Source organism: Ursus maritimus, unplaced genomic scaffold, assembly GCF_017311325.1.
Source record: "Ursus maritimus isolate PB19 unplaced genomic scaffold, ASM1731132v1 scaffold_23, whole genome shotgun sequence".
Lineage (NCBI taxonomy): Eukaryota > Metazoa > Chordata > Mammalia > Carnivora > Ursidae > Ursus > Ursus maritimus.
The window spans coordinates 4,284,898-4,306,626 of NW_024424786.1; the positions used below are offsets into that span (position 1 = coordinate 4,284,898).

At 50.1% G+C, this 21,729-nt stretch overlaps 1 protein-coding gene across 2 annotated transcripts in view; it reads left to right on the forward strand.

Moving 5' to 3' along the window:
- INSC (INSC spindle orientation adaptor protein) overlaps positions 1–21,180 on the forward strand; it is a 118,032-nt gene extending 96,852 nt beyond the window's left edge. For both annotated transcript variants that reach the window (XM_008708899.2, XM_008708898.2), the window contains 5 exons: positions 986–1,164; positions 8,630–8,696; positions 12,828–12,983; positions 14,505–14,581; positions 20,610–21,180. In XM_008708899.2, coding sequence (XP_008707121.2) covers positions 986–1,164; positions 8,630–8,696; positions 12,828–12,983; positions 14,505–14,581; positions 20,610–20,738 — 608 coding nt within the window. In that variant the 3' untranslated portion in view covers positions 20,739–21,180. The remainder of the gene's footprint in view (positions 1–985; positions 1,165–8,629; positions 8,697–12,827; positions 12,984–14,504; positions 14,582–20,609) is intronic.
- Positions 21,181–21,729: the final 549 nt, after the last annotated feature.

Consider the following 21,729-nt stretch of genomic DNA (forward strand, 5'->3'; position numbering starts at 1 on the left):
GAATGGTGCTCAAGGTAGAGCTGAGGGTCGGACATTGAGGGTCAAGTGGAGCCCAGGGAGAAATGTGTTAAATGGTGGAGGTTCACAGGGATTGGGCGAACGTTCTCTCCCCGTAAAGATCCATCAGATTCATCACTTGCAGATGGTAAGTGGGGAACTCTGGTTAGGCCTGGGTCATGGCCGCTAGGATCAGAAAGAGTGAGCCTGACATCCTAGGGCTTGGGGTAGGACTTTTCTGCAGCCACATGACCCTCCTCTTGGGACCAAAGGAAATCCTGAAGCCCTGCTGATGGCAGCTGGAAAGGCAGAGTCCTTATGTTTTCACTTCAGCTTCTTTCTTAAGGCAAATTCAGGAGCAGTCCAAAGGACATTGCTGGAGACATAGACGGACTAGGGGCTCTTTCCTGCTTCGGGTCCTTTGTACGTGCTGCTGTTCCTTTGGCCTAGAACGGGTTCTTCCCCCAGTATTCTCACGATTGTCCCATTTTCTCCGTAATGTCTCAGCTGTCGCCTTCTTAAGGAGACCTTCCTTATGCACCCCACTGGGCCTCTCGTGGTTCTCTTAGCACATGTTTGTTTTCTCCCTCACATTAGCATTTGCAATAATGTTATTCATTTATTTAAAGCTCGTTTTTCTCTCGTCGACTGCTAGGATGTAAACATAACGGGGGCAAAGCCCTGATCCGTGCTGTCCACCATGCTTTCCCAAGACACCAGCAGTTCCTGACCCGCAATGTTCTCTCGGTAAATGAGTAAACGGATACAGGAGTAAATAGAGAAGTCATACACCAGGATTCAAATCCCAGCTCTGCCACTTATATAGACAGATAAATCTCCCTCTTTGGCAACTGCTTTCCTCATCTGTAAAATGGGCATTAAAACACCTGCCCAGACTTTCTCCCAGAGCTATTGCTCTGGAGCCGAATGACATACCAGATACGGGAGCATGGGCAGGGAGGCTGATGTCTTCCTCTTCACCATCCAGAACTGTGCCAAGAGGCGTCGTCTGGGGAAGTCTTCCTGCTGGCGTCTGCGGCCCTTGCCAACATCACCTTCTTTGACACGATGGCCTGCGAGATGCTTCTCCAGCTGAATGCCATCCGTGTCCTCCTGGAAGCTTGCAGTGACAAGCAGAGAGTGGATACGCCTTACACCCGGGATCAGGTGAGCAGCCCAGAAGGGAGCAGGCACAGAGCCTGTAGCCATGCAAACAAAGGCTGGGGCGAAGGTTCTGGGGGAGACAACACGGGCGGGCAGCACACCGTCCATCCTGTTAGCCACGTTCTCGGTAAAGGAAGATGTTCTCAACATACGTCGTTGCCCTCGGGCATCTTCATGAACCCACTCTCTACCTCACTTCTCCACCCCCACCGCGATAGGGCCTTCCTCTGGGTCCATCCACGCGGGCGCATCCCAGGGGGCAGAGACAGCACAGGAAGGTCGCTGGACCTCTTCTAGAAGTCTGTGTCCAGTCTGACATTGTTCTCTGCAGAGAGTTTTTTTTTTTTTAAAAGATTTTATTTATTTATTTGACAGAGATAGAGACAGCCAGCAAGAGAGGGAACACAAGCAGGGGGAGTCGGAGAGGAAGAAGCAGGCTCATAGCAGAGGAGCCTGATGTGGGGCTCGATCCCATAACGCCGGGATCACGCCCTGAGCCGAAGGCAGACGCTTAACCACTGTGCCACCCAGGCGCCCCTCTGCAGAGAGTTTCTTCCCTTCTCTGCCTCCATAAAAGCAGGGGTTGGAGCAGAACCTTGATTCAGGGCCTCAACCCCTCTCTCAGTCTCAATGTGTTTGTATATTTGAGCTCCATGTCAAGTTTTGCTTGGGGGGAAAGGGGTTTTACTGCTAAACGTGTTTGGAAACATTGAATGAGGGGGATTTTCACAGCCTTGAGTTCTGAGGTTGTAGAATTCTATCCTGTCCCACTTCCGCCATCCTCAGTCTCCCGTTTCCCTACGAAGGGGTGGGGGTGGTGGGTCACGTGGGTGTTAGGCCTCTGTAAACTCCACCAGGTGCCTGCGCTGACGATCCCTCAGCCTCCAACCCAACTCATCCCTGCCTGCCTCCTAGCTCCAGTCTCTCTTTCTCCCAGCCCCAACACCTAGTTGAAGCTGCCACAGCTTCCCATTCAACTCCTACCCCCAGAAACTTCTGGAAAGCCTGCCCTGATGGCTCCAGCTCTCTGGCATCACCTCCTTTTCCTGGAGGCCACACCTCACAATGCCGTGTTGACTTTTCTAATGATATTTATTCCTTTCTCATTATTTCATGCAGTTTATTCCTCCGAGGGGGAAAAAAAAAGAAGCTTCTCTGCTGTTCTAATCATGGACCTTGGGGCAAATGACTCTGAGCCTCACTTTCCTCATCTGCACATGGGGTTGAATACAACCTACTTCACTAAGTTGAAATAAGAATGAAATAGACGAAAGAATACAAATGTGTGGCACACAGCCCTGAGTGGGGAACCTCCAGACTGGAATTTCCTTTTCTGTAAAATGGGCGTGGTCTCTTCCGGCCCAGACATCCTGTGGCTCTATGGGCAGAGACCCCTTTTGTATCATGAGGAGGGACTGGCCCCCTCCTGAAACCTCATGGATCCCTCAGAAGGCTGGGGGCTCAGGGTCAGGAGAGAAGGTGGTCAAATTCTATGCAGGTGGCAGGTCCTTCTGAATCTGGGGTCCGGAGTTTTCNTGCCAGTCTGGGCCTGGCACGTCCACCGCCCCCCCCATCCTCAGGACAGCATCACCTTCTGCCCACCTACTGCCATGACTCAGAGCAACCACTTAGCTAGTGAAAGCGCACCCATTAAAGAAACAAATGGCTCTTTCCTGTGGCAGCGGGAGGATTAAAGTGATCGGGGAGCTCTCTGTAATGAAGACAAGGAAGATGAATTAGGCTCTGAAGTGCTCACCGCCCCCTGAAACACTTAGGAAATTAAATGCCGCGAGGCTTCCGGGAATGCGTCTGCCGGTGACGCCAGGGCTGTGCGAGCCGCTGAGCCCTGGAGCTCTATTTCGTCCACCTCCGCATGGACGTCTCAGTGACAACCCCTGTCACCCCAGCAAGCCGAAGGCCCCTCATCTGTCCAACAAAAGCCTTGATTGCTGTGGCCATCTTGTACCCACGCTTGGGGTGTGGACAGGAGTGAGGGCTACTGGGGGTCCGTGCTCTTCCATCCCCCCCACCCTCCATTAATCTGGGGGAGCTGGATGTGGTCACGCGTCTGGACCCCCCCGCCTCACCAGACATCTGCGTGGCCTGAGTTTTCATTCCCAGGAAGTGTGTTCTAGGGGGCATGCTGCCCAGGGAATGGAGCCACAGCCATGACCTGGGGTGCTGCGAAAGGGGCTGCCTCATCTCTGCTCTGCCCTAAGGTAGTGACCACCTAGGGTGAGGGAGACCCAGTTATCTTGTCTAGGCCAAGCTTTCACTGAGCGTGACTTTTTATGGCCTTCAGAAAAAATTGCTTCCATAGAGGTGGAGGGTACTGGTATACCCTTCCCATGAAAACACACATGGCACGGTTGGTATTTCAGAATGTTCAGATTTTGTGGCATTTCCAAAAACTCACTGTGAATACCATCATCAGGAGTCCAGTATCAGAAATGACAGTTAGTAAGGATTATAATTTTGACTCACGTTGCAAAAGCCCTCTATACTTGATAAAACCCTTCGATATACCTATGTGACACACACGCCATAGTAGAAATAGCACAGGTTCAGACAGACCCGACTTCGAATCCTGGCTCTGCCATTTCCTAGCTGTGTGACCTTAGACAAATCACTTAACTTCTCTGAGCCACAGGTTTCCTCATTTGTGTAATGGGGATAATCTCTTTCCTCCCTTCTCCTGTCCTTATGATGATTAGATGGCAGAATGCTCCTAAAGTAATTAGAAGCAAAGCAGGTACTCAGTGATGAATGGGGCTGGGGTCTGTGATAGAACCAGGGACTGGGATGGGTCTGAGACGGGAATGTCAGCTTTGGGGAAGGAGGATGGAGCCAAACATGGAGGTGACGTGGGGGTGGTGAGTATAGTGTGGTGTGAGGCAGTGTGTGTGTGGTTCCAGTCTGTGTATGGGTATATGCAAGTTGTGTGTGGGGGTCAGAGGGCGGGGGGGATTGTTGATAAAGACTGTAAACCAGGATCGCAGCATCCAGTCCTGATCTGCCCCAGAAGCCTGTCTTACAGAGCCAAGGGAAAACTGTGTACAGAGCACGTGGTCTGGCATTTACCCATTCTCTGATCCTGTGAGGTGCACACCCCAGCCTCGATGCAATCCCCAGGGACAGTCCTCTGGCCTAATTCACCAGCATCCTGGGACCTATACCCAAGGCAGTGAATGGCCTTTGCGGATGTCTCTCCTGAGTCCAAATCCCTGCCCTCTTGTCTTGCCTCTCTGGTAGTGAGGAGGGCAGGCTGGGCCCAGGAAGATCCAAGTGCCCGAGAGTGGGAGCAGTGCGCTTTTCTCAGGCCTAGGCAGGCGCTCTCCTGGTCTCCATGCCTGCCCAACGCCCAGCTTCCAGCCCCAGGCCCCTGACCCCACCTAGCAGATGGAGTGAGAGGCTCAGTAGAGGGAAGCAGAGGCTGCACCTTTCCCTGAACCGCCTTGCCTCCCTGGCCTTGGGGAAGAAAGTGTGTTCAAAGAGACCACATCCTTCCTCTTTCAGAGCCCTTCATTCTTCAGACCAATGTCCTTGCCTTGACTCGATCTGTTTTTTGGTAGAAAGAATCAGTAAGGAGGGAAGATGGCAGGACAAAGAGAAGCACTGGGCTCCCCCTAGAGGCCGAAAGAGATTTTGCTGGCTGCTGTTGACATTGTTGCTTTAGCTTTTAGAGAGTTAACGCAGTGATGGTAGAAATCTAAATATTCCATCTAGCAATTAAAGAGTAATTCTAATTACAGTCATATGAAATGTTGGCCTTTTTGTCCTAATTACTGCACAGCATAAAAGCAATCATAACTTTTCATTAAATGCATCTTAGATTTTCTGTGTTGTAAATTCTATCATATGAGTGCACCTGCTTCTATTTGGGATAATCCTCACTTGATTTTTATAAGGCATGGTCTTCCTAGTTTACAATATAGAAAATGTTAGTTTACAATATAGAAAATGAAAAGGACAGAGATAGAGTCAGAGTGTGATCACAGGCAGACGTTGCTGAGGATGTGAGATAAGCCTGGTTCGTGCTTTCGGATCAGTTGCAGACAAGTGTTCCAGGGGCACATGCCCCAGGCCAGCACGGAGTAAACCTTTTTCTCTGTGTGTGTGTTGACATCAAAAGCCTTTGCCAACTTCCTTCTTACCACATGGGGCATTTCTCCTTGAATCAGTGACATGGGAGGTCCCCTGCTATTCTGGCCAATTTGCTATTCACCTCAATTTTTGTAAGGCAGTCTTTGGGAGGTCCAAGGAAAAATGATTTCAAAATGCCACAGAGGTAATGAACACACAGTTTTTTGAGTTCTCTGCTGGGAAGGGCTCCTTCTGCTCTGGGATCTCGCCTCCCTTCAGGAATGATTTCCCACTAACAGCACAGTGGCAACAGTGGGCATTGCATTTGTTGGGACTCCTTGACGTAATCTTTCAAACTGGATACTTTCAGGCTCTGTTTCCCAGAAGGAAGTTATACTCATTTTATTTAATGTTTATAAATTTTCTGGGTGCTTGACAAAACATTAGCTCATTGAATGCTCATAACTGTCTTATGAATCATCTTATACATTTATCTCCTGTTGTAGACCAAATAATGACCCCCCTCCAAGATGTCCACATCCTAATCCCCCAAACCTGTGTCCTGCCTTATGAGGGTATGATTAATTAAGGAGATCTTGGTAAAAGAATAGTACCCTAGATTGTTGATGTGGGTCCAATGTTACCACAAAGGTTCTTACAGAATGAGGCAGGAGGGTCAGTGTCAGAAAGTGAGCCTGAGTGAGGAAGCAGAGGTCAGAGTGATGTGCCGAGAGCCAAGTAATGCGAGCAGCCTCTAGAAACTGGGAAGGGCAAGGTTGCGGATTCTGCCCTAGAGTGCTGCTGACACCAGGTTTTAGCTCCTTGAGACCCAGGGAGGGCTTCAGACCTCCAGAACGACAAGGTCAAATTGTATCGTTTCAAGCCACTGAGCCTGTGATAATTCGTTGCAGCAGCAATAGAAAACTAATACACCTTCATCAACCAAGGAAAGGTTAGATAATATGGCCAAGATCCTACGGAAAAGAAATGATAGAGCCAAGATTTGGAACGAGGCTGACCCACGTGCTTAGCCGCTACGCGGCACTGCCTCTCACCCGGGGCCTCTCTCGAGGCTCACATCCTCTGTATTCACCGAATAACTGCGGAGGGAATAGTGCCCTTTCACTCAGGGGAATAGGACTTAACTGAAAATTATCAGACAGGATTGAATCAGCCTGGGCCGGGGGAAGACTGTCTGCCTGGCTCTTGCATTCTGTCCCCTGACAGCGTTGTTATCGTGTCTCCAACAAGGTAAACCAGTTGTCCCTAAAATCCCATCCCTGCACTTGACTTCAAGGAGAAATATTGATCCCCCTTCCCCGCTACCTCACGGTGCACACACAAGGATGTTTCAGAAGGGGGACTCAAAGCAGGGCATAATTGGCATTTATTCAAATTGTGCTTAATTGAATACTTCATCTGAACCTCAGAAAACCACATGGGGTACAGCCTCTGCAAAGAGGAAGTAATTTTCATTAACAGGATCTAAATTAGTCTGACACAAAGACCTACCTGGGCCCGTGACACAGCTAATAATTGCCGTGTAATGAACCTGGTGCTGCAGACAAAGGTTTCCTTTTCCTTTTTTATTTTGCCCTTCCTTCCTTGCTTCCTCCCTTCCCATGTGGATCTGTGTGTCCAGGAAGAGTCTTTATTTGGAATACCGGGCTGGTGACGATTGGCGTGTGGTGGCTCTGGGTGGTGGGAAGAGAGGTCGTGCTGTCTGCTACTGCTAACGGCCCATAGAAGGCCAAGTGAACTATAGTCTGACCCAGGCGTGGCCTCTCATTTCCTTCCTCGTGAGACTGTGCACTTTAAGCCTCTTGGGGAACCTTCCATTTTTTCACTGTATCTTTGACCCATATTTTCGCTCTAACTCCTTCCCCTCAGCGCATACACACTCACAGTCTTAGAAGGGGAGGAAAAGGACGAAGCCTTCTTCACTTCCCTCATAGAACTTCTGGGGGGCAGAGTTGTCTGTGGGATAAAGCTCTCGGGGTATTCTCTCATCCCTCCCCGGCACGCTTAGCCAGGCCCCTGACCACGGCTGAGCCGCCAGGGCCTGACACACAGCAGCCCAAGAACACATTCCTTTTCAACATGTGTTTAGTGGGGATGGGGGTAGATATCCCATAAATACGACAAACTTTTCCTTTCTGTGTAAAAGAGATTTGTTATATGCATTTATTGATTCAGAATAATATGCCAATATTGAACCAATTAAAATCTAGATAATACTCTTTCTTGGTAAACATCACATTACTATGCATTATCCAGTTCCAGAATTTACGCGGCCAGAACTATCGTCAGTAGACTGTCAGCTGCTGCCCCAGAGGTGGGGACACAGCCTCCAGTTATAATGTGCCACAAGCTTTGAGGATCCCTTTCGAGAGAGATAGGACTGCAGCAGTGAGATGTGTTTTCCATTTTGTTTTATCATTTATTTTAATTACCAATCGAGAATGCTGTCGGCTTCTGTGGCAGTGGGTGGGTTTCGTTTTTCCATTTATGTCAGGAGCAGTGTCTTGGGTGGTATCTGAGTTACTAGGCACCGAGTTTCCAACATTTTCCAATGGTGTTTTGGCACTTTACCGATGGGGGTCTGTAAGTGGTCCCTTGATGGCCCATTCCTTAATCCAGTTTTGGGCAGTGAGTTCTCTCTGCAACCTTGACTATGCCAAGGGGTCAGGCTGGGGCGGCTGTTGGCTACCCAGCCCATGCGGTTGTAACCAGACTCACTGTCCACCTGGCGTCAGCCTGTCTTTACTACAGACAGAGCCCTTCAGGGATGAGCAACAGGCAAGGATTGTAGACTGCAGACTTATAAAGTCAGTCGAGCAAGAACTTTCTCACCAGATTCCATACAATACATGACACTTTTGGTATAATGCTGTCCTTTGATCTTACTCATGTTCTCTAACTTGACCTTGATATCCATTAATTTCAGGTTGAAAGTAGGTGGGGTTCGCTATCAGGGTAAGAAGCTAGGATGAGCGAAACCCAAGCCAGGGGAGGGGCTAACAAGGAGTCTGCCAGTCCTGTCTGCATTTCAGGGTCTGGGACTAATGTGCCCTGTAGAAAGGCGATGGGGCCTCCGTCTTCACTCAGGCCACACTGTTCTCTCCAGTGGAGTCCTGGGGCCCCCGGGGGCCACCCCAGCACCACATGCTGATGAGTGAGAACCAGTCACTGGGGAAATACATGAGGGAAGCAGGAGCCCCTAAGGGCGGAAGACCGTACCATGGGAGGTCGGGCCATGCAGATGGGGAAGAACCACAGGCTAAAGGAAAAGCTTCAGAGCTCCTGCACGTAGCTCAGCTGTCTGTGGAGAGCACCGCCTGGCTCAGTGTGCCCATCTTCTCAGATTCTCGATTCTCTTTTCCAGATTGTGACCATCTTGGCAAACATGTCAGTCCTCGAGCAGTGTGCCTCTGACATCATTCAGGAGAATGGTATGTCTTTTCAGCAGTGTGCATGTCGCATGGGTTATATGGCTATACAGGACCATGTGCCTTTGTGTTTGTGTGTCGGTATGGAAATGTGGGCACGTGTGTCTCCACAATTACGTGACTGTATGTGTGTGTGAGTGTGTGTGTATATCTCTATATATCTCTATATATGTATATATGCTTCTGTGTACAGCTGGGCCAATACATAAATGTTTGTTTGCTTTCAATGGGCTTCAGTTCTTGTGGGAGACAGGCACTGAATGAGAAGACGGAGCATGTCGGATGATGCCAGTGGCATGCAGAAAATGAAGCAGGGCAGGGCGTAAGTAGAACCCAAGGCTAGGGGTTTGCAGGTGCTATTTCAGCTAGGGTGGTGAAGAGTAGACACATATTTCCTTATGATTCAAAAAAGTAAAAATCTCTTGCTGCTAGAGGATGCGTTTGGACTTTCAGTCACTCCCATCTTATTGGATTTGGCCTCACTCAGAAAGTGGATGCGCCTGAGGAGGGTGAGGGTGGGACAGCAGGTCGGGGCAAGCCTGACCCCTGGGCCCCTCACCTGAGAGCATGACCATCCCACTGGCTCCCCGGTCCCACATTGCGCCCAGGGTGTCAGCAGGGTCCAGGTGAGGAGGGCCAGGTTTTGCTGGCTGGGGAGCGGCCCGGCGCCGTCTCTGCCTCTGCGGGAGGACGGGACAGGTCTGCTGCCCTGCAGCTGGGAACGCAGAGTGGCGAGGGCTTCCTGTGACTGGGAAATAAGGGAGCAATTAGCAGCCGGTTGGAAACCCGCGACGCTAATGAGGACGAGTGAGCTGAGAGCCTGGGGCCAGCTGCTTCTGCTCTCGTTAAACCCCCTTCTCCCAGGTCGCCCCGCTGTTTTAACAAACACACACACTCCCCATCCCCCATTGCCCTATTACGAATTGAAAGACATCATTTTGTGTTAATTTTATGTGATTGAGCTAATAATGAAAAACTTTACTGAGCCAGCTGAGCCTGAGAGACTGAGGGGTATCATTCGTGGTCCGTTCTTTCCGCACGCAGAGCCTTAAGTTCAAGTGGTCAGCGGCAGTGGGTATCCAGAGGCCTGTGGATTTGGGATTGGAACATCTGGCCTCTGTAGAGAGTTTGATGGTTCACAAAGGGCCGTTGACAGGCCTGTTCCGTCCGCAGTTAAGAGACCCACTCCGTGCCTGGCATTGTGCTGAACGAATGCACACAGAGGTAAAGAAATCCTTGGCTTTGTCCTGCAAGGAGAGCCCAACTCACAAAAGTGATAAGGTGAGATAGTGCGAATTTGACAATGCAACAGTGCAGCAGAGGGAGGGGCGTTGAGTCCGGGCAAACAGGAAACAGACTGTAATTTACTAGCTGTATGACTTCTGTTTTTCTGTCTGCAAAATGGGAATGCACCTGCCTCGCCGGGTGACGTGAGGATGAACACAGAGCTCGTTAGAAGAGTATCTGGCACAGAATGGGTGCTGTGCCAAGTGCACCTGCTGTTTCAGGAAACAGTGGCCGTCTCACGGGGCTCAGCTGAAGAGCGTTTGTGAACAACAGTGGGGCAGAACTGGGGGGATGGGCCGTAGTGGTGAGGCAGCCAGCACCTCTGGAGCTCAGTGGGATCCTGGGCAGCACAGGACAAATGCTGTTGTGAGGACTGGTCTTTGAAAGGCAGTTCTCTTCCTAGGAATGCTTGAGACTCTGATGTGGTTTGCCTTGAAACCTGGTGATGTTGTCTCTGTCCTGCCAGAATTGTGTGAGTGTTGGCGGTGGGGGCTGGAGGTTGGGGGCCAGAAGGGGAAGTTGAGAGACTGTGCTGCTGTCACCCCTACACTGGGAGGCAGGCCAGGGCAGCCCAAGCTCTTACCCATCAATCCACTGATACCAGTATCCCTCCTGTGGCTTCTCCCTCAGGGGCTGGGGCTGAGCTGATGAGAGTGTTGGGGAGGGAACAGGCCTTTGGGGGCTGGTCTGCGAAGCTGTAACTCCCAACCTTCAGGCAATTTGTCTGGCATTGAGCCTGGCCAGGACTTAGGAACCACAGTCCGGATTTTCCTAGGCAGTCCAGTTTCACAGCATCTTGTCTTTTTCTAGATAAGATTTATAAAGGATATATTTAAAGGAAAACTTGGATTTTATACATTTGTAGGACTTTTCACGTGAACACATTCATATTCATTCATTTGATATTTATTCAACAAATATTTGAGCGAAGCACTTTTCTAGATACTTCAGCTATTTCCATGCAGGACTGGACCCAAATCCTTACCCCCTGGAATTTACCTGGGAGTATATGAGAAACTATTTGATTCTTTGTCAGATTCCAGGTGCAAAGTGGGGGTTGGGAAAATGACTTCTTTGTGGGAACCTTAACCAGGAGTTAGTAAAATTTCCTAAGCCTGTGGCACTTCCCCAAGTTGTCATTTTGATGTCCCCTGTTCATGTACCCACAGGCCATAACATATATACCTCAGGACATTCATGGTCGTGACCTTGTCTTAGGGACACTGTGGGCATAGAGAACCTGAGCACTGGGTTTCATTCAGTGGTCTGGGAGAGGGCTGGGAAGAGAAGTACCTTGCCCTAGGGATAGCTTGTGTGGTGGCTCAAAGGTGGGACCCTTGAGCCTGTAGGAGGGAAGAATGGGTACTTAGAAACCTCAGCAGAAAGAGAAATGGCCCCTCCCCAGGACTGAATAGTCTCAGGGCCATAACTAGGTGACTTATAGCCCCTGTGCCTCGGTGGGATCTAAGAGAGTTAGAAATCACATTTGGTTCAAGTTAAGATTCAGAGAGGCATGTGGCTGAGGTCCTGGACTGGGACTGACTCCCGTGTGAACTTGGGAGATCATTTTCTCTCTCCAGACCTCAGGTGCTCTTCTGTCAAATGGGGGTGGGGGTAGGGGTGGGCTAAGTCTCTAAAGGCCCTTCTGCCTTCACGGTCTAAGTCGGAGGTTACAAACTTGGATGCCTATAGACCCAGACAGGTAATATAAATGGATGATGTAGGCTCAGCAGGGACTGGGCCAATCTCATTTAAAATAGCAAGCTTATTATAAGCTTCAGCAAATTGCTGTCATGAAGAAATGTGGGCCCAATGTGAAGTCAGGAGGTAATTTTTTTGGAAGCTGGATTTTGATGGAAATCTGGATTTTAATGGAAATCTTCCAATTTTCATAATAGCTAAATTAAAAAAAATTAGACACTGTGTGGAACATCAAAGCAAAGTCAAATACATTCGTGGGCCACGTCTGGTTTATCTTCTAAGCTGAGGTGCCCCTGGGTGCAAGGAGGGGGGTGTGGGCTAGGGCAGGTAGGAAACACCTCCCTTAGGAGATGGGCTTTTACGACAACCTGCACAATGGGAATTATTTAGATGGAGTGTGAGAGGGAAAAGGACATCCACGCAGAAAGATTAGGTGGTGGAGGCACGGAGGTGGGAGTGAATGTGGATGTGGGTTTATAGGACAATCTGAAGACAGAGCTGGTTTCAGGGGACGATGGTAAGACTTTTCAGCTGACCAAATTCAGGCCTACATCTCCCGATCCGACTATCTACCCTCCTCCCATGCTTGAATTCCCTCTAAAACATCTGATCTATTGCTTATCCAGCCTAGGTTCGGGTCACCTCCCACAGGGGCCCCGTCCCCTCTGGACCGATCTCAGATGCCACTGGATCAGAGGTGAAGGAGTGTTGGACAACCAGATAACCTGAGTTCTGATACCAGCTCCCCAACTACTATACCAGTAGTAGTAGAAAAGAGACTTCACTTCTCTCTGGGCCTCACGGTGAATTATACTAGTATCTAGTTCACGAGACTATTGGGAGGTTTTCGGGGATCGTGCATTTATCGTACATTCAGTGCAGTGTCGTGCATATAATAAACCTCAGAAGCAGCATTTAAAAGATCAAATGGATGTCCTCCCGATGTCCCTTCGAAGTACAGGGCTTTAGTACATGGAATCAGAGCTATCGCCAGGGCAGAAGGAGTAGAATAGATGGCCTCAGCCAGCTTCCTTCCCCTGGTTGAGACCCCCTAAGTCTCGAGCTTCTGCAGCCATCTATCCCGCTGGCCCAGGGGGAAGGCTCCCTGCTGGGGCAGGTGCCGACTGCTTCTTGCCTCCTGCCCAGGGGTCCAGCTTATCATGGGCATGCTGTCCGAGAAGCCAAGGTCTGGAACCCCTGCCGAGGTGGCGGCTTGCGAGCGAGTCCAGCAGAAGGCCGCGGTGACTCTGGCCCGCCTCAGCCGAGACCCAGAAGTGGCCCGGGAGGCCGTGCGGCTGAGCTGTGAGTGGTGCTAGCTGTGGCAGGAGTGGGGAGGTGGGTGTGGGGAGGGGAGAACCCCCGCTTTCACGGTGGCCACAGATGACTCAGAGCCAAGGCTGGCTGAAGTGAGCCCCACTCTCCGGGTGCCAGAAAATGCTGGGATCAGGGCCCAGCGTGCAGCCCCTCGTCTAGCTTGTAAGCTGGGGCCAAAGCTAGAGAGGAGAAGGGCCTAGAGAGGCTGAAGTCAGAAGGAACAGCGACTCACCTGCAGACTTGCCACTGGGGACCCTGTTTCTTCATTCACTCGTTCCATCTCGTCCTTCACTCACTCACTCACTCACTCACTCAGTTACTCGCTTCCTCCCTTGTTTACTTACCTGCTCATTTGTTGATTCACTCATAAATTCATTCATTAACTCATTCATTACTTCTTTTATTCACTTTTAATTCATTTATTTGTTGATTCACTCAAATTCATTCATCAACTCATTCATTACTTCTTTTATTCACTTTTAATTCATTTATTAATTCACTCATTAAATCACTCATGCACTGAGTTCGCCACATTTACCCAACAAAGATGCTCAGAGCATCCCCTCCCTGCTCGACTCCGTTCTGCCTGCTGGGCCTGTCACACCGACGGTACGTTGTCCTGACCACCGGGGCTTACAGCCTCATGGGGTGGCAGGTATGGGAAGAGAAACCTGCACTTTGGATACCACAGAGCAATGTTCAAGGCACGTCCGAGCCACGTTTGGCACACGGGGGAGGGAGCTCACACTTATCGGGGGGATCAAGGGATGGTTTAGCAAGGAGGCGAGTCTTCAGCCGCGGTCTGAGGCGGCACAGCCGTGGGAAGGTCGAGCAAGGGTGCTGCGGGGAGAAGCACGAGGATAGGCATGGCGCTGTTGGCGAGCATACAGGTACCGGCAGATGCACGAGGTAGCCCGGGGTTCCGGCTCCAGAAAGACTTTCTGGAGGATAAACATACAGAATATGTCTGTACACCTTTTTATTAATATCTTGCGAGTTGGCGTTTTGTTTTGTTTTTGTGTTTTTGGAGCTTGTAAAAAGTCCACTCCCATTGAAAGGCACCGCCCCTTATTTACCTTTCCTCCATAAAGGCCGAGGACACCTTAACCCCCTCCATCTGAAGTTTTCTGACCTCCCAGCTGCAATATATTTTCTGACTGAAATAGGCAGTTGGGGGGAAGATGGTATTGGGCAGTCCCATGGATAATGATGTAAATATTCAACGTAGTTCTGGCAAAATCAGAAGTGCCCCCACAGGAAGTTCTCTCTCAGAGGTCCCCGGTTCTGCTGCCGCTGTCCCAAGCTCGGTGCTCGCCCTGACCAGGGTCCGTTCCTACCTAAGGGATGAACCTCCCACCCAGGCTCCTCCAGGTGGGTTCAGCCCCTTTCCCACCTCCCTCCACAGGGCCCCACGCAGAAGGCTGTGTGAGGGAGGGGGAGCACGTGTGGGTCAGGTCCGGCCGGGGCCGTCCCCCTCCTGGGCATGACATTCATGTGTGTCTCACGCAGGTATGTCCCGCCTCATCGAGCTCTGCAGGTCGCCATCCGAGAGGAACAGCAGTGATGCTGTGCTTGTGGCCTGCCTGGTGAGTGCCCCGCATCCCCCCAGCTTCCTCCCTCGGCTTTGGGGTGGCAGACCAGGGGCCGGGAGAGCTGGGGGGGCCTTGGGCGGCCTGAGTAAGGCACGAGACTTCTCTGCACTCAGTTTTCTCTTTAAAATGGTGATAAGGGTGTTTCACTTCATTCATAAAACTGCGCAGAAAAGGGATGCCCGGGCGGCGCCGTCAGTTGGGCATCTGACTCTTGGTTTCAGCTCAGGGGTGACTTCGGGGTCTGGAGATGAAGCCCGCATCGGGCTCCCTGCGTGTCTCCCTCTCTCACTCCCTCTTCTGCTCCCCCCAGCTCGTGCACCCTCTCTCTCTCTCTTTCTCTAAAATAAATAAATAAATATTTTAAAAACTGTGAAGAAAACTATATGAAATCATATACATGAAAGATAGGGGCCTAGGAAACCCCCTGCCCATAGTTTTAGGAACCATGAACCTTTGAGGTTCTGAGGAGTCTTGACAGCAGAGCAAGAGCAAGGGGGCTGGCAGGCAGAATGCCAGGAGCTGCTAGTGATGCCATGGTGCTTACAGCAGTGGGAGCTAGGCTGCGGAGGGCCGTCTGTTCTAAAGGGGACATTGGGAGAAAAGCCTTCCATCCTCTTGGACAAAGCCCCTTTACTGGCGCTCTTCCAGCTTGTAGCCCCCTCCCCTGTGGAATAGGACTCTTGGCAGGAGGACAGGTCAGAAAGCGTTACTCACCAGGATCTTCAACCTGAGCCAAACCAGTGCCTCACCTGAGGTCCCCACCCGACTTGCCCCTGCTGCTTGAGGCCACCATGAAAGACTCACCTGTACCAGCTGGGAATGCAAGCTTTGTCTCCACATGCCTCCCTGCTGGGGCTGTCCTGGATCCCAAAACACGGCAGCCTCCAGTTGGAAGCGTGAAGAAGCAGGGAAGCCAATGTATAGACAGGTCATTTGACTTTCAGAAGCGAGTGCCAAGTTCTTGGTTGGTCCCAAAGACTATGGTGGGGAAGTGATGGATCTGGACGGCCTTCGAGCTGTTTCACAGTAAAGCCCCCTCTGCGCCCTATCACTTTTTACGCTAAGCTCGTCTCATTTTGGGGAGCTCCTGAGAGGCATCGTATGGTCATACAGACAGGAGGGCTTTGCAGTGGGACACACCTGTCTTGGTTTTGCCATCATTGAGCTGCGTGACATTGAGCAGGTCACTAAGTGCTTGTAAATCTCCTTCAGGAAATATTTACTGAGTGATTCTAGGCGCCCTGCACGCTTCCAAGCTATGCGGTTACAGCTGTGGGGGGAAAGTAAAGACAAACCTCTTTGCTCTCGTGGGGCTTTGATTCTGGTACAGGCAGAACAGCCTTCACGGTTTTGTGCCTTTGGTGATCTGGTGGGGCTTCTGCATCCCTTCTAAGAATAATGTTTTAAATGCATAAAGCAAAATATATAGAATTAAGAAGGAGACTAATTCTATTAAAATAATTATTAGAGTATTTATATACGATATGTTAATACATGTACTCTTAATGAACACATTGTATAAGAGAGAGCAGTGGGTCTAATGGGTATTCAAACCTTGACTGGCCGTGAGCATAAGTGCTATCTGAAGGTACCTCCAACAAGAGTTACTCTGTGACTTTCTTGGTGCACGAGTCACAGGAATTGCTGAGACGTCATGGTCTATGGCTGCACTCACAACTGAACGAGAAGCCAAGTTTCAGTTGGAGATTAATAAGCATAACCGTATAAGTTTTCCCTCCAAGTTCACAGAGCTTCTTAATTCTGTCTGGCTTAGTGAGTCAAGTGGAGAGAGTTAATGCGGGGCAAACACAATCGTTGGCCCCAACTGCCATTAGGTCCACAACGTGGGGGGCCCACAAGTGCCCGGCACTGTGAGGCCCTGAGGCAATAATGGGGAGCCATAAAGCTCCATGAAGTCATGTGGGCTTGTCACAGTTCCTTGTCCATCTCCATGTTAGTTTGAAGTAAAACATGCAGAAGGACTTGGCCACCATCTTTAATCACTTGAAGTTCTTCCCAGTGGAAAGGGGATTACATCTGTCCTGGAGAATGCATCATGGGATGCCGAGGAGAGGTCCCCCCTCCCTAATCCACTCTCCATGTGGCTGCTGGGCTAATCTTAATTTTACAGTCACGGCACTCCCGTCACGAACCCTTCCATGGTTCCCCTTAGCTATGGCCTACTGTCTCCAGCCCTACACAGTCTGGCTGAAGCACACCGCTGGGGTCCGAAGGCCTCCCACTCCTCCAGGCCCCGTCCAGCTCGGCCAGGCCAGGGTGCCGTGAGCCACCTTGACATTGCCTGGGACCCTGTCCTCAGCCCTCTCCACCGCTCTGCCAGCAGCCCCTTCAAAGTTTAGACCCACATCCCTCTCCTCTGTGAAGTGTCCTGGGAGCCTGTGGCTCAGAGACAGGGAGTACGCAGTGTGCACCCAGGCCTGTAGGCTGGGATTTTGTTTTCTTCGGTAGGAGGCAGGCTGTGTGATCCAGTGTACCAGGTGTTAAAAAGGGGAGGCTCTTGGAATTCAAACACAGGCCTGCCTGATGCCGAAGGGCTTGACGTTGGGGCCAGACCTTCTTGTTTTCAGCCATGCTTTCTCCCCCATGTCTTATGGTCTTGTCTTGCTACCTTGGTGCCTGGTCAGTATTTGTGTTACTCCCCCTCTAGTCTGGAACCTTCTTAGGGCCAGGGCCCTTTTCCAGCTCTCGGTATGTGCATAGGGCCTTGGGTTTGGTGACTTTTCTTGCCTGGCTGAGGTGGATAGACTTGTCTTCCCACCTCCAGGCCCCAGAATTGGCAGGTGTTGTTGATTTGGCTCCCAAAAGGGGTTCCACATTTGAGTGTGGCCCCCTGGCTGCTGAGAGGGGGTGCCACTGGGCGGCTGGCCTGGCAGCTGGAGTTGGAGGCTACCTCTCCTGTCTTCACCAAGTCCTTCTTCCTAGCTTCAACGGCTCTCTTCCGGTGGAGGGAGGACATTTCAATTATTGTCTCCCACATCTGGGAAAGTGGCAGTGCAGATTGCCTCTCGCAAACAGAATTGATTTTTCCTTAACGAGGCGGCTGTCAGTAGGGTGCTGGGCTTGTTTAATGCTTGGGTGTTTTCAGACTGTCTGGGAATGAGATCCTGGGATGACTGGCTGTTAACCCTCTGAGAGAAGCAAGGGCCCAGAGACAGGCTTCGGAAGGGGGAAGGATCCTTTGAGTTTCGGGACCCTGAGGAGGGGTGCTCTGGGTTGGTTTGGGTGCCTGTCCAGGATTTCTGGGGCCCTGGGGAGATGAGGATGTCTCTTTACCTTTGTGTTTTTTCAGGTCTGTTTCTAGTTCGTTCCTTCTTTCCCTCTCCCTCTTCTCCCTTTTTTCACCTCTTCTCTCTCTTTCTCTCTCTCTTCTCATCTCTTACTCTCCCTTGCTCTCTCTCCCTAAAAAGAGAAAAGAACTACAGGCCAGGGGGCGCCTGTGTGGCTCAGTCAGTTAAGCGTCCAGCTCTTGGTTGTAGCCCAGGTCATGAGCTCAGGGCCGTGAGACTGAGCCCACTGGGCTTCCCACTCAACAGGGAGTCTGCTGGAGCTTCTCTCCCTCCGCCTCTCCCCCCACTCTCTCTCCCTCTCTCCTTCCCTCCCCCCTTTTTTCTCTCTCTCCCCCTCCCTCTCTCTCCCCCATCTTCTCCCTCTCTCCTCCCTATCTTTCCCTCCCTCTTTCTGTCTCATTTTATTTTTTCCTTTTCTCTCTTCTAGAGCTTGCCTCCTCTCAGAGGTTTTTCTCTCTCTCCTTATTGCCCTTTCTCTCCCTCTTTTATCCCCTCAGCCCTCTCCCTACTCCCCACTCCCTTCCCTTCCTCCCTTTCTGGCTCCTCACTTGCTCCTACCTCCGTCCTGTTAGCCCCCCACCCCCAGGGCACTCTTTCTTTTTCTTTGTCACCATTTCTCTCTCTCTCTCTCTCTCTCCATCTCCCTCTCATGCCTGATCTCTTTTCTTTCACCAGCTCATCTCTGCCTCTCTGTTTTTACTTCTCCTTCGTGTTACATTTCTCTGTTGTCCTTTTCTCTCTCTATTTTCTTCTTCTACCTCATTCTCTCTCCTCATGAGTCTATTTTCTCCCCATTTCTTTATCTTTCCTTGTCCCTCCCTCCCTCTTGCTTTATGTTTACCCCTGATGATGTAAAATGCATCAGTGGCCTCAGAGCCTTCTCTACTGAAGATCTCAGGTTCCATTTCTTCTGTGACAAGTCAAGGGTAAGAGACTTATTTCTGCCAGTTGGAGCCAAGAGGAATCAGAAAGTGCTATGGAGTTTAGCCTCTGTAGCTCTTAGGGGGAGAGGCAGGACACATTACTAAAGGATAATCTCCTGGAGTCAACTTCTTGCCACTGGTGTCTCAGACGCTGCTTACATGCATGGAGACATAGGTCCCTTCTCCTTGATCCACCTTGGACGTGACAGCACCCATTCATCCAACAACCAGCTGAAGCCTTCCTCTCTTTTCACCAGCGTGGTGATTTCTCAGCAAAGGTAATGGGCCCTCTGCCTGCCCTGTGCTCAGTATAACCCCTTGTCCTGGGCTTGTCCCGTCCTTCCCGCGTGTATGGATGTGAGGGCCCTGGAGTGGCACTTCTGTGCGATCTCGGGAAGACCCCTTTCCCTCACTGAGCCTTCATCTCCCCATTTCCAAACTGAAGATCACGATACTTGTAGGATCCTGTAAGGATTAAATGAAATGCTATGTGTAGATACTCGGTAAGTGTCGTATTCCTTTTTTCTTCTTCTGCCATTGCATATATTCTCCTCTCTTTGTTTCCCGGGTGAGGAGGGGCACCCTTAAGCTCTCGCCTTGTTCCCTGCTGTGTACAGATCCAAGAAAAGGGAAGGAATTAACATTCATTGAGCACTTAGTATGCACCGCCTCAGCTGACTGGTAGAGAGGTCTAGGGAGGCGCACAGCCCACACTGACAGCTTCAGGTCGCTCTAGCAATAGAACTCGTTTAAAGCATTTCATTTGCTCTCTCTTTTTTTTTAACAGACATTTATTGAGCCCTATGCCAACCCCTGTTCTACCTGCTATAGATACAGAGAAAAATAAAACGGAGTCTCTCTCTTTGAGGAGCTCGGAGTCTAGCGTGGGAGACAAACACCTCAAAACCAGTTGCAGTCAAGGGTGAGAAGGTTAAGGACAGCCCAGGGTTAGTGGGTGCGTAGAGGAGGGAAGGACCATCTCTGCTTCAAGGAATTGGGGAAAGCTTCCCAGAGGAGAGGATGGTGGGCCAGGCCTCACAGGATAAATGCACCTGCTGGCTCGGAAAGAGCGGGGAGGGACTTGGTGCCATGGAGAAGAGCTGAGCAAGGGCATGGAGACATAAAACAGGAGAGAGCCCTCAGAGAAGAGTGAAATGCCCGGCACAGGGGGACTCAGCCAGTGGTGTCGTCCGCCCGCACCTCTCTTCCCAGCTCGGAAGCCCCCTCTCCTTCAGCTTTATGACCTACCTTCCTCTTTCTTTCCCCTCTTTCCCATCCCATAATGCTTTGTCAGAACCTTGCTGAATTTATGGATCAATAAATAGCCCTTACTGTTCTCAGGTTACTCTAGGGACCTGGAAACAAGGATGTCATTCCACTGATGCTTCTGGCAGTCACAGTCTCTAGCATGAACAAACCTTGAACTTAAATATGTCTGTAAGTTGACCAGATCTTTTAAATGACAGATCTTCAGAACGACCAGGTTCCTAAGCTGATTGAAAAACCCAAATGGCAGGACAATTATGTAGATCATGAAGTCTTTCAGATGACATTCACTATAATGACCAAGGTACAAATGACACCAGATGGCCAAGTGATAAGGTTACCATAGTGACCAGGTGACCAAAAGGAGCACATCACTATGGTGTCAGGTGACCATGGTGATGATTGACTCAAATTGACTGCTAAATGAGCCACTTCCTGAAATGCACTTCCCAGATCAGTGGAGGGGATACATGCCCCTGAGCAGAGCCTGGTCTGACCTGTGTCACCTCTTCTGTTTCTCCCCAGGCTGCGCTGCGTAGACTGGCGGGGGTCTGCCCTGAAGGCCTGCAGGACTCCGACTTCCAGCAGCTGGTCCAGCCCCGCCTTGTGGACTCTTTCTTACTTTGCAGCAACATGGAGGAGAGTTTTGTGTAGCCAGTATGGGAAAGGAAAGGCGTTTGGGCCCATTCTCATGCCCTCTCTGAGTACATAGCTGTGAACACACCTGAGTACACACCAGCTCCCTCACCTCTTTATTTATACTTAATTTATTTTTTACATGAAATGGACAGAGGGCTAAATATTCTAGCAACATCATCAGGCGGTCTGTGGGCCTGGGAGTCTTTTTTATTTTTATCCCTGACTTCTGTGACTTTTCAGTTACAGATGTTGAAATGCATAATGCCTAATATGACCTATTGTCATGGGCTATTTGCTTTCATCTTGCTTTTTCTACTCTCACTGTATAATCTTGCCTCATTTTCCCCCCTTTTGGAACCAGAGTATTTTAACTGCCCAGCAGTCTTTGGCTTTTTTTTTTTTTTTTAACTTGGCTTGCTCCTTTCTAAAAGATTTTAAATAAATTTCATAGTGGACAGAATATACTAGGAGGAAGGGTTTATTCTTTAATAGATGAAATCACACAAAACATGTCTTGCATTTTCAGATTACATTACATCTCAGACCAAGTTCTTAATTCATAAGGTTTCAAGTCCCCAAATCCTTTCCAACTATTAAAACTGTGTAGAGAGTTGTCTTGTTTTCTTAAGTGCATGAATGGGTCAAGTTCTGAGGGATTTAGTGAGAAATCAAAAAGATCGGAATTCCAAAGTCCCCAGAAACTCAGTTTCCCTAGGCTTTTCTGCTCTTGTGTAACTTCCTGGCCACTAGGATCCTCAAAGGAGGTGTTAGTAAATGATGTCTTTTCAAAAGTATACTTGAAAGTAGTGGTATGCTGGAGCTGGCTCTGACAAGCTTGCGAGGGACAACTGTGAGAATTTCTCCCCAATTCTGCATTCCGTGATCTCATTGTGGTAGCTCAAAATTGGCAATGGGGGGAGTATTTATATCTCAGAAATTAGATGATGTTATAACTCAGAGCTCCCCTCCCCCAGAACTGGTTTACCAGTATCATTGCTTGAAAGTT